Source organism: Cnephaeus nilssonii (assembly GCF_951640355.1).
Source record: "Cnephaeus nilssonii genome assembly, chromosome: 19".
NCBI lineage: Eukaryota > Metazoa > Chordata > Mammalia > Chiroptera > Vespertilionidae > Cnephaeus > Cnephaeus nilssonii.
Genome location: NC_137090.1, coordinates 672,955 through 683,595, shown reverse-complemented (window position 1 = coordinate 683,595; position 10,641 = coordinate 672,955). Strand labels below are relative to the sequence as shown.

The 10,641-nt window shown below is 63.5% G+C and overlaps 1 protein-coding gene across 3 annotated transcripts; it reads right to left on the bottom strand.

Annotated features, from left to right (window-relative positions):
* Positions 1-1,631: 1,631 nt before the first annotated feature.
* Positions 1,632-9,031, bottom strand: MAFG (MAF bZIP transcription factor G). 3 transcript variants are annotated; one of them, XM_079797625.1, is made up of 3 exons: positions 7,577-8,501; positions 4,532-4,594; positions 1,632-4,447 (listed from the first exon to the last, which is right to left on the bottom strand). In XM_079797625.1, exons 2-3 carry the CDS (start codon positions 4,565-4,567, stop codon positions 3,995-3,997), a joined length of 489 nt encoding a protein of 162 aa, XP_079653751.1. In that variant the 5' UTR covers positions 4,568-4,594; positions 7,577-8,501; the 3' UTR covers positions 1,632-3,994. The 3 variants fall into 3 exon arrangements, with proteins under 3 accessions (XP_079653751.1, XP_079653750.1, XP_079653749.1); XM_079797624.1 differs by lacking the exon at positions 7,577-8,501 and adding an exon at positions 5,120-5,353; XM_079797623.1 differs by lacking the exon at positions 7,577-8,501 and adding an exon at positions 8,808-9,031 and having other exon boundaries at positions 1,634-4,447.
* Between the last annotated feature and the right edge of the window lie 1,610 nt (positions 9,032-10,641).

Sequence of the window (10,641 nt, the reverse complement as noted above, 5' to 3'; positions counted from 1 at the left end):
GTGTTTATTGGTCATATACAAAATAAAGAAAACCTTATATATCACAAACATACACTATGTACAGCAATAAATACCTGGGCCCGGCCCGCGCCGCCCCCTGGACAATAACTTAGCAATAAATACTGCGCGGGGCGGGGTGCGGGCAGGCCGCCCCCGAGGCCCCCACCTGCACCCCCTCCTCCCGGCTGCAGGCCTCCGCAGGGCGGGCAGGTGTGATCGAGGACCCACCGGGCAGCCCTTGTCCTGTTGCCCTAAGATCCAGGAGGAGGCTCTGCACCCGCTCCCGTTTGGTTAAAGGCTTCCGGGACTCGCAGAGCGAGGGGGTGGGAAGGGAGGGGCTGGGGCCGAGGCTGCTGGCCGGGCTGCTCCTCAGCTCACGGGGGACACCCGCGTACCAAGGCTGCTGCTCCAGGGCGGGTGCCACTGTGTGCCACCGGCCGACAGGGACAGCACATGCCCAGGACACAGGCCAGGCCCTCTGTCCCACGGGCACACCCGTCTCCCCATCTGTTCCCAAACCAGACAGCCAACAGGAAGGCAAAAACGCGCCAGAAAGAATTATTCCGTGGCTTCTGAGGGGAAAAAATCGTTAATGTGTTGGTTCCTTTCACTAAACCACAGCCCAAAAAAGTAACTTACAAGATCCCAGGGCGGAAATGGTGCTGGAGGCTGTGGTTCAGGCTGCCCCGCTGTGGAGGGGAGCTCTGACCAACAAGCCACCTCGGAGCTGGAGGCCGCCGAGACCAGATGGGCTTGACCACCTGTCCTGGAGCTCCAGCAGCCTGAGCTGTGGGCCGGGCACGGACCGCGGAGGCTGCCGCAGCCCCGTCAGGAACCAGCGCACTCGTAGCTGCCACCCTCGGAGCAGCCGTGTCTTCCCACCGTACAAAGGGCAGTGCCGGCTGGAGCAGCAGCCAGGCCTGGGCGGGAGCTGACCCGTGCCCACAGGTTCTGCTCTGAAATCTGAGCGTCCATGTTGGGGTGAGGGAGGAGTCGGGGGGAGGGCAGGGTGGGAGGGGAGGAGCACAGCATGGTCTACTTAGTGGACACGTTTGGGATTCTTGGCTCTGGCCAAAGCCCTCGATTCACTGTGTCAGAAAAGCGGAGGAGAGAAAGAGGGAACACAACACACTCACAGTGGGAGAAACTAACAAGGATCAGAGACACGCCAGTCACATGTGGACACAGAACCTACTGTGAAGAAACCGAGGGGAAGCGGAGAGAGTGGAGGGGCCCCCGCAGGGCTGGCTTGACGAGATCTGGATGCTCCCCCAGACCCAAGGGGCAGCTGCTTCAAACCCAAAACCCTGCCAGGGACATGGCCTCACCAACTCCAGAAGCTTCTGCAAACCAAACCCATGACCTGCAATTTCTGCTCAGCACCACCCACTCTCAACCCCTCCTCTCACCTTCCTCACCCACCTCCGCCCTCCACCCTCCAGTCCACAGCCCGGCAGATGTGCGCAGAGACGGACACAGGCTCCGGGCCAGGCAGAGTGGGAGCTGTCCATCGACATGGATGCTGTCCCTCCCACCCCAGGACGGGCAGGACCTCTCTCTAGGGACTGACTGTTACGATGCGATGCCACCGCCGCCGTCACCGCCATCACCACCACCACCGTCACCACCACCGCCACCACCTGTCGCCTGGACCCTACCAGACAGAGGCAGCCTGGAGAGGAGGCCGCTGAGCGGCCCGGCGTCAACTGTCACCATCTCCACGGTAGGCTGAGCCGGCACAACCAGGACCGCCTCTGAGCAGCCGGGACGCGGAGCAGCCCACCGGGATGGCAGAAGCCGCCGGCAGCCCTGCTCCCACCCCACAGGCACATGGGGTCCAACTCTGGGATGAGAACCTGCTGGCCACCAGGTGAAGCCCTGCCCGGCCGCACTGTTGCACTTCTGTGCTCTTTCGGGATTCGGGGCCCCAAAGCAGCCAACCAGCAACCCCAAGAACAGGCCAAGGCCCACAGAGACGGCACGAGCCTCGGGGGCAGACACCACAGACAGCCCCTGTCACGGGCCTACAAGGAGCTCTCCAAGCCAAATCTGGGAGACTGGCTGCCTCCACCGCGTGGCCGGGACGGGGAGGCGGCTCAGCCCCAGAGAAGCACCTCCACAGCCGAGCGTCGGATCCTGGAAGACACAGACCCCAAAGGAGGCGGAAGAAGGCCCGAGGCCGAGAGCTGCCAGCATGTTCAGGGGGGAGGGACAGGCCCTGGCCCTGGAGACTAGCCCTTGTCTGACACTGGTGGAGACCCCCAGGCCCTCGGGCAGGCAGGAGCCACCCCAGGTGGGCCCCCAAAACCACCTGGTTCTGCCTAGGAAGCACCGCTCCGCAGCACACAAACAGTTCTGGGAAAAGGGGGCCCTTGAGCGGCCCCAGCCGAGGCCCGTGGGAAGCCTAGAGGAACAAAGCTGGGGTCCGCGGCCGGAGCCGAGCAGGCTGACTGGACACCAGAAGGAAGACGGCGGGGGGGCAGGCAGCGTGGCCGTGGCCCCGTGGGCACCGACAGTGACTCCTTGATCTGCAAAGCCCCCACCCAGGGCCAGAGGTGGGGGCCTGGAAGCAGCGTGGGGGGCCCGGAATAACTCCCAGTCTCACCGGCCCCGCGGCTGGATCAGCCCAAACCTGACACACACATGCGAAGCCGAGGGCAGCAGGGCTGGTGGGACCTCCTAGAGGCCTGGGGCAGGCGGGGAGGCCGGGCTGGTGGGCACAGACCCTCCCAAACTGCTGGAGCGGGTCCCACACGGCACCCCAGCCCCTGCCCAGCAAGCCAGAGCAAAATACAACCAAACCCAAAAACAAACACAGGAAAACAGACACAAGTGACACCCACAGGTCAAAGGTCACCAGAAGCACCAGCACAGACGCTGCACAAGACCTCACCAGGCACGGACGACGCGCGGCGCGCGGCCGGAAGCGGAGGGCGGGAGTAAGTCACTTTCGGTACAATTGCAAAAGTCAGCGAAGAGGACGTCGGGACGCGCCTTGTGGTCGCTCGCGGCTTGTTTTTTTTTTTTCTTTTTTAAACTAAGTTTTATAAATAACATCTGATAACTCTGTGTATATAAAAACTAAACTTCAACAGCCACAAAGACTTGTCTGCAAGTTTACAAGAAAGGGCTTTTTTTTTCTTTTTTTAAACTAGCAAAGTTTCTATTATACTTTCTTCCCTTTTCCATTTATAGGGTCAAATGTTCTTGCTTGTTTTTTTGTTTTTTTTTTGTAAAAAGACAGTTTTATAAATACTCTGCAGCTTTTTTCTTTAGCTTTTAAACATATAATTTAATAACTTCGTAAAAGGAACTTCTCTCTTTTAAATAAAGGGCTAGGTAACCACACCAATAGGTCATGTAAACAGCGACACGGACCATCGCAGGACACTGGACACACCCTCACGCACGCTCACAACCAGTGATTTGGTCTTGTTCAGTGCAAGGCGTCAGGCAAGTGTGCCCAGGCCCCTGGCCCACAGCCACACGGCGCCCTGTGCCCAGCACCCAGGCTGGTGGCCCGCCTGTCCAGGGCCCTCAGGACACCCTGCTCCGAGGAGCAGAGTCCATCGGTGAGTGAACTGCCCAGCCCCTACCAGCCGGGCAGCCTTCAGGGCCTGGGGCCACTCGGGACAGAGAGCAGCCTCCTACCCTGGAGCCCTCCCTGCTCGGGGACACGTGAGTCCCACGGCTCGCTCGCTCTTTCTCTCTGTTCCCAAAGAGCCACCTCTGGGTTCCAAGCCACGTGGCCTTGGTACAAAGGGGGCAGGGGCGACCCACGTCACCGCTGAACTGACCAATCCCAACGTACAAAACACACGATGACAACGACGAGATCGAGGGGCTCAGCCCGGCGCCCCTGGGGTGCAGGTTGTGCTTCGCAGGGGAGGGAGGAGGTAGGACGGGGGGGTGGGGGGGAGGAAGGGGACAGGGCTGCCGGATGCGCCGCGTGCCTAACGGCCCCTCCCAGACCCGCCTGGGCCAGCGTGCGTCCCTACGACCGGGCGTCCGTCTTGGACTTGACTATTGTGATGACGCTGGTGGCGGCCACTTTGCCAGGGACAAGGGGCCCCAGGCTGGCGGCCAGGGGGCCCCGAGCGGGCGCCACGGGACCGCGGGCCACGGTCCTGGCGAAGGTCTGCAGGGCCTCGTACTTGGAGCGCAGCGCGTCGAGCTCCAGCTTCATGCTGGCGTTCTCCGAGGCCAGCTTCTCCACCTCCTGCTGCAGCTCCGCCTTCTGCTTCTCCAGCTCCTCCTTCTGCGTCACCCGCTTCACCCGGCAGCTGGCGGCGTAGCCGCGGTTCTTGAGCGTGCGCCGGCGCTGCTTCAGCTGCACGATCTCCTCCTTGGACAGGCCCCGCAGGTGCTGGTTCAGCTCCCGCACCGACATGGTCACCAGCTCCTCATCCGTCAGGCTGGTGCCATTCTCACCAGGCTCCCGCTTCACCTGGGGGCACAGCGCACAGGTCACGGCCAAGCAGCCACCATCCCGGTGCCACCCAGCCCGGGACGCGCCCACCTGCCTGCTTACCTTCAAGGCCTTGCTTCCTTTATTGGGGGTCGTCATAACCCGGGGGCGCAGCAAGCAGGCACTCTGCGAGACAGGGGGCAGAGGTCAGGACCCTGGACACCCCCATTCTTGCCCCCACCTGCCCAGTCCCCGATACCTGGCCCCGAGGACCGACCTTTGGCCCTGGGCAGGGCTGCTCCCCGTCTATCTGCCCCTAGGAAACCAGGGGGAGGCCAGGAGGGCCCAAGGGGAAAGGGGGATTGAAGGGCAGTGAGGGAGGCAGAGGCAAGGAAAGGGGCCGGGGGAGAGATCAGAGGGTCGAGGGGCCAGCCCAGAAGGAAGCCCAGAGCTTTAAAAATAACCCTGTGTGCACCCCAGAGCGGCTGTTCCTGGCGAGTCATGCTGACTCAGCACTTCCCTTGCTCCCTCACCGCCTGGCACTCCCCAGGCCGCCAGCCAACACAGCCCCAGGGGGCCAGCAGCCAGAGCAGAGAGCGTTTGGGGCCAGAAAGGCCAGCCTGGCCGACAGCAGGTGAGGGCCATCGGGCGGGCCGGAGCCAGTAGCCCTGCACGTGTGTGCCCAGGGTCCAGCCTCCCACAGCCACTGACCTAAGTCGGCCTGGGACTCAGCCCTGCTCCCACGAAGGCTCAGCGGGTCACCCCCAACAGGGACGCGGCAGAGGGGAGGACGAGGGGGGTCCCAATTCTCTCAGACTCCTCACTCTGAAGCGTGGTCAGTGGGCTCTCCAAAGCTTTGGGGGAGCTCCCCACCCTCCAGGTGGCAGGCGGGGTGCCCCGTCGCTGATGGAGTAACCATCCTGTGGCTTTGGGTTGCAGCATCTCGTGCCCCTGCCCCCCCCCCCCCCCCCCCCGTGCAGGCTGTTTCACAAGAGCGCCCGCAGTGAGCCCTTCAGGGGGCCCGCTCAGCCCCTCTGGGCCAATGACCGCTCTCAGGCCTCCTGTCCAGAGTCAGCACCCACAGGGCAGGGACAAAAGGTGGCTGGACCAAAGGACCCCCTCCCACCTTTCCCACCCCCCACCCCCCTCTCTGCTTCCCAAAGCCCTGCCAAGAACAATTCTGCACGCCTCGTCCTGCGCCTCCTGGCTCAGCCGGCCGCCACCAGACTGGCTGCCCCCACCCCCCAACTTTGCGCTCCACTTTCCGGGTTAAATGCGGGGAGGTAACTGGCTGCAGGTGAGACAGACCAACAGACCAGTCTCCCTCCTGGAAGGAGCCACAGCTCAGGCAAGCGGCCTGGGGGGCGGGGGTGGACTTCTGACCCTCACTGGGAGCTGAAGTGCGGGCTGGGGAGGTGGAGGCACAAGTGGGCTCCATGGCAGGCCCCACCCCACCCAGCCTGGCACCAGGAGGCCAGAGGCGAGAAGGTCCTCGGGGCCATGCCCACCGGGGCCGGGCCCTCCCGGCGCAGCAGGAGTTGGACTGCAGGGACGCTGCCCCGGGTCCTACCCCAAAGGAAAAGCCTTGGCACCCGCTTGTCCCACCCCTGTGCCCCCTCCGCCCCCAATGCTGAGCGCAGCGGCGACTTCCTGAAGAGATCACACAGAAAAGTGCCTCCTCGACAGATTTCACCTCCGCAGAAGGCCTGAACTCAGCACTAGTGAAGCCAGCAGCCTCCTAATCAAAGGTGTGCCTGAGCGCCGGGGGAGGGGCAGGCCTCCGCGAGGCCAGGGCTGCGGCCTCAGGGCCTGGCCTCCGCCCACCTGAGGACACACACGGACAGAACAGAGAGAGCCTGGCGAGGGGACAGGACTGAGGGCTCAGGGCACCTCTGGAAGCCAGGCAAAGGGGACCCCAAAGGCCGGGCCAAGGAGAGGCTACCCCATCCCTCTGGCTCATTCAAGCTGGGGCTCAGCCATCCTCCTTCCTGCACGCCCCCAGGGCAGAGTCCACTTTGTGGAGAAGGCCTAGATGGCCTGAAGCTACCCCAGCACCTGGGACCTCACACAGCCCAGAGTGCGTCAGGAAGGGTAGAGATGCAGGTAGCTCTTCCCGGGCCAAAACTCGAGGCCATGGCCCCGAGGCGGGAAGCACGACAGCTGGCTCCCGCTCCTCCTCCAGGCCTGCAAACCCCAGTGGCCAAGCCTCCCGGGCGGGCCTGGTCCTGAGCGCTCTGGACCCCAATCCAGTCCAGCCTCACTCCCTCCGCCCTCAGCCACTAAACGCCACTCTGAGAAAAGTCTAAAACTTCCACTGAAGCATAAGTAACTGAGAAGCCTTAAAAAATACCCCTTCAGTGTGGCTCAGTGGCTGAACGTTGACCTACGAACCAAGAGGTCACCTTTTTGATTCATGATCAGGGCACATGCCTGGGTTGGGGGCTCAATCCCCAGTAGGGGGCATGCAGGAGGCAGCCAATGGATGATGTTTCTCTCTCATTGATGTTTCTCTGGATCCCTCTCCCTTCCTCTCTCTCTAAAAATAAAAATCAATAAAAACATTAACAACAAAAAAAAGAAACACCCCTCCTAGAGCATAAAATTACAGCCAAAAGATCAGCTGAAGTGTTTGAAAACATCTGGCATCTCTAAGCACTGGGCCGTGTGTGTGTGTGTGTGTACAGGGTGGGGCAAAAGCAGGTTTACAGTTGTTCATGTGGAAAACAATACAATTAATAAATAGTGCAAGAATAAACTCGGAGTTTCATGTACTCAAAACTGTAAACCTACTTTTGCCCCACCCTGTGTGTGTGTGCTGGTGGGGGGCAAATCTCTGCGGACAGGAACCCCTGGGCAAGAAGGGTCCTCTGCGCTGGTCTAGACAAAACACCCCCGCACCCCGGGAGGCCAGGAACCACCCACACACCTGCGAGAGGTGCCCAGGACACACCGCCCTCAAGCTGTCACTCCCCCATTGTCCCCACCATCTGGCTGAGCACCCATCAGGGCCACATTCTCCACATTCTCTGCTCACCTGCACAACGCTGAGCCCCAACCTCCAGGGGGACAACTCCGGGGTGATTGGGAACTGCACGCTTCCACCCCACCACCTGCAGCCTCCACCCAGACCCCAAGGCCCCGCTGCAAAGGGGGGCAGGACCTGCTCACCAAACACCTTGGTCCCCAATGTCTACGGCCTGCTGCTTCCTCTCATTTGCAATTTCCTGGTAGAGCTGCACCTGCTTGCCAACTGTCCCGTCCACGGTCACCGGGCCTCAGTACAAGGTGTACTCTGCCCGGCTCTCTCACGGAGCCCTGGGCTCCCCACTGGACCCCACCCTTTCCTCCTCCCGCCACCCTGGCGGCCCCTCCCGCCAGGCCTCCCCAGCCTCTTTCTCGCTCTCTGGTCAATGTCGCCCTCGCTTCCCGCCCCTGGGCGCACAGCCTGGCCGACCAGACCACTCGGAGGGAAAGCCCGCTTCCCGTCCCCAGCACGGCCCCTCGAGGCTCCTCCCCTTCTCTCACTGGAGAGAACTATTTCCCAGTTTGGGGAACTGTCCCAGACGCGGGTCGGGGACGGCAGCCAGAGCAGAGCATGCCTGAGCGGGGTGGACAGGCCAGGGGCTTCGCGTCCGACCGCGTCGTGGCCCCTCGGCTTCCTCGTCACCACCGGCCTTCAACTTGAACCTCAGTCCAAACTTAAAACGGCGCCCCAGCCCCTGGGCCTAGCACCGTTCCCACGTCCCCGCGGTCCTGACACCTCGTGTTCCCCGGCCTTGGAGGCCCCAGGCCCCAGCTCAGATCCCCCCGGGCACCGGGATGAGCTACGAGTGACCTCATGCTGATGACTCAGCGAGTCTCCCTCGGGCTCTGGCACGCGTGTGACGGAGCCGAGCGGGCGCGACCAGGGTCGTCCCAGCGCCCCCCTGCCGGCCTCCCCCGGCCCGCCAAGGGCCACGGCGCCCGGGAAGGCGCCGATGCGGACACCTGATGAATCAGCAGCTCCGACAGAGGCCGCCCGGCTGCTCCGCGGAGCCCCGGGCGCCCCACTCGACCCCACCCTTTCCTCCCGCCACCCTGGCCGCCCCTCCCTCCAGGGCACCCCAGCCTCCATGGAGCAAGCCGCGCGCCCGCCCCGCCCGCTGCCCTCGCCGGCCGTGCGGCCGCCCGCCCCCTCCCGCTCCCCGCGCGCAGGGGCCAGCAGCGCCCTGCCCGGCAGGGAAATCGAGGCACGGTCGCCATCGGGGAGCAGCGCAGACCCGGAGCCAGGGGCGCCCGGCCAGCGCCGTTTGGGTCCGCCGGGAAGGGCCGCGGTCCCGCCGGCTGCACCCCTGCCCAGAGCCCCCGGCCGCCCACCGCCCCCGCCCCCCCGTCCGGCCGGGCCCGCAGCCGCACTCACCCACCACACTGCGGGCCGGGCGGGCCGAGGCCGGGGCGGGGGGCGGCGGGCGTTCCGAGGCTGCGTAGGGAGGGGCCGCGCGGGGGCTCCGCGCCCGGGATGGGGGCTCGCCGCCTGCGCGGGCCGGGCCGAGCGCGCTGGGAAGGCCGGGCCGGACCAGGCTCGGGATCCGCCGCCGCCGCCGCCGCCGCCGCTCCACAGACGTCACATGATGTTTGGTCACGTGGGCTCCATTCATGAAGCGGCGTCGCGACCGGCCGGGGCTTAAAGGGGAAGGCGCGGCGGCGGCGGCGGCGGGGGCGGGGCGTGGTCGCACTGCGCCTGCGCACTCAGGCGCCGTCGCCCTGGCAACGCGCGCCCTGCCCGAGCGGGGTCTCGCGGTTCCAGCCGGGAGCGCGCTCTCCTGAGGCCACGCCCCTTTCCCGGCCCTGGAGGCGGAGCCTAGTGGCTGTGCGCTGATCCTTTCAAAGGCCACGTGTCCCAGGGCCCTTCACCTGCGCGGGGCGGGGGTGGGGGGTCTGTGCTTGGGGCAGGTCCACCGGCCCACACGCACTCCAGCCCTGCACAGGCCCCGAGGCCACCCTGGCGGAGACTGGGAACGAGCGCAGTCATGCCCCTTGCCTTTTCCGTGCTGCCTTTCCGTCCGTTTTTCTGGTTTCTCCTCTCCCCTTGTCCCCAAAGTGCCTCACCCGCCCACCCACGTGCGCTGGGCCTTGGTTCTAAGTAGGCCCAGCGGAAGGGGAGAACTGAGGACAGGCATGCGGTTCTGTCTGCGATTGGCAGCTCCCCTAATCACCCCCTGGGGACATCGCCGCTCTGACACCGGCGCTCAGTGGGGGGGGGGGGGGCAGGAGGGGGCGTGGGCATGCCCACCTCTGTGGCCACAGGCCTCCTCTTGTCTCTGTGCTCCGTAACTGTCTGTTGATTGTGAACAAAGAGTGAGCCCTCCTGATCCCATAGGCTTCTGACCCTCGGCAGCTCGTGGGCCTCCCCTGGGAGTTAATTTTATGTGTCAACTTGACTGGGACCCGGATGCCCCAGTATTTGGTCCAATGTACTGCCTGTTTCTGTGAGGGGCTTTTGCACGAGATTAACGTTAAGTCGTAGGCTGGAACCGATCACCCGCTGTAACGTGGGTGGGCCTCCTCCAAGCAATAGAAGGCGCCCAGGAACTGTCCGGCCCTGGAGAACTGTCTGCCTTCGGACACACCAGCAACCAACGTGGGCTGTCCCTGCCTGAGGGCCTGTGAACTGGAATGTCAGCTGTCTGGGTGTCCAGCCTGCCCGCACTTGCTAGCCACTTCCTCTATAACCTGTCTATATATAACCTCTCTATACGTTCTAACATCTACTTTTTCTGCTTTTCTGGAGAACCCTAATGCAGCTAGCTCCCTAAGGGCCACCTGCCCCGCCTGCCTTGGCCTGGGTAAACTGGGGAGACATGTGCCCCCATTAAGTCAGGAGGCATGGAGGATGCAGAAGCTGGGGCCCGCTCCCCCACGCCCAGCCAATGGTACCAACTTCCATCACACTCCTAGTGACTGCGGCCTGAGGGTCCACTCCCTTCCTCTGCTCCCTGGGAGACGCCCCTCCCCCCACCCCCAGCCTGGCTACCTGGGAAGCCAGGGCCCGTGGCCACGGGCTACTGGCTCAGCCTCTAACATTACGCCCGATTGCAATGACGCTCTGGGGCAGCTGGGGTCTCCCTCCACATGTGGTGACAAAGAAGTTGGATCTGGAAACCAGTTTGTTTTTTTTTTCTTTTAAAATATTTTTATTGATTTCAGAGAGGAATGGAGAGAGAGAGGGAAAGAAACATCAATGAGAGAGAATC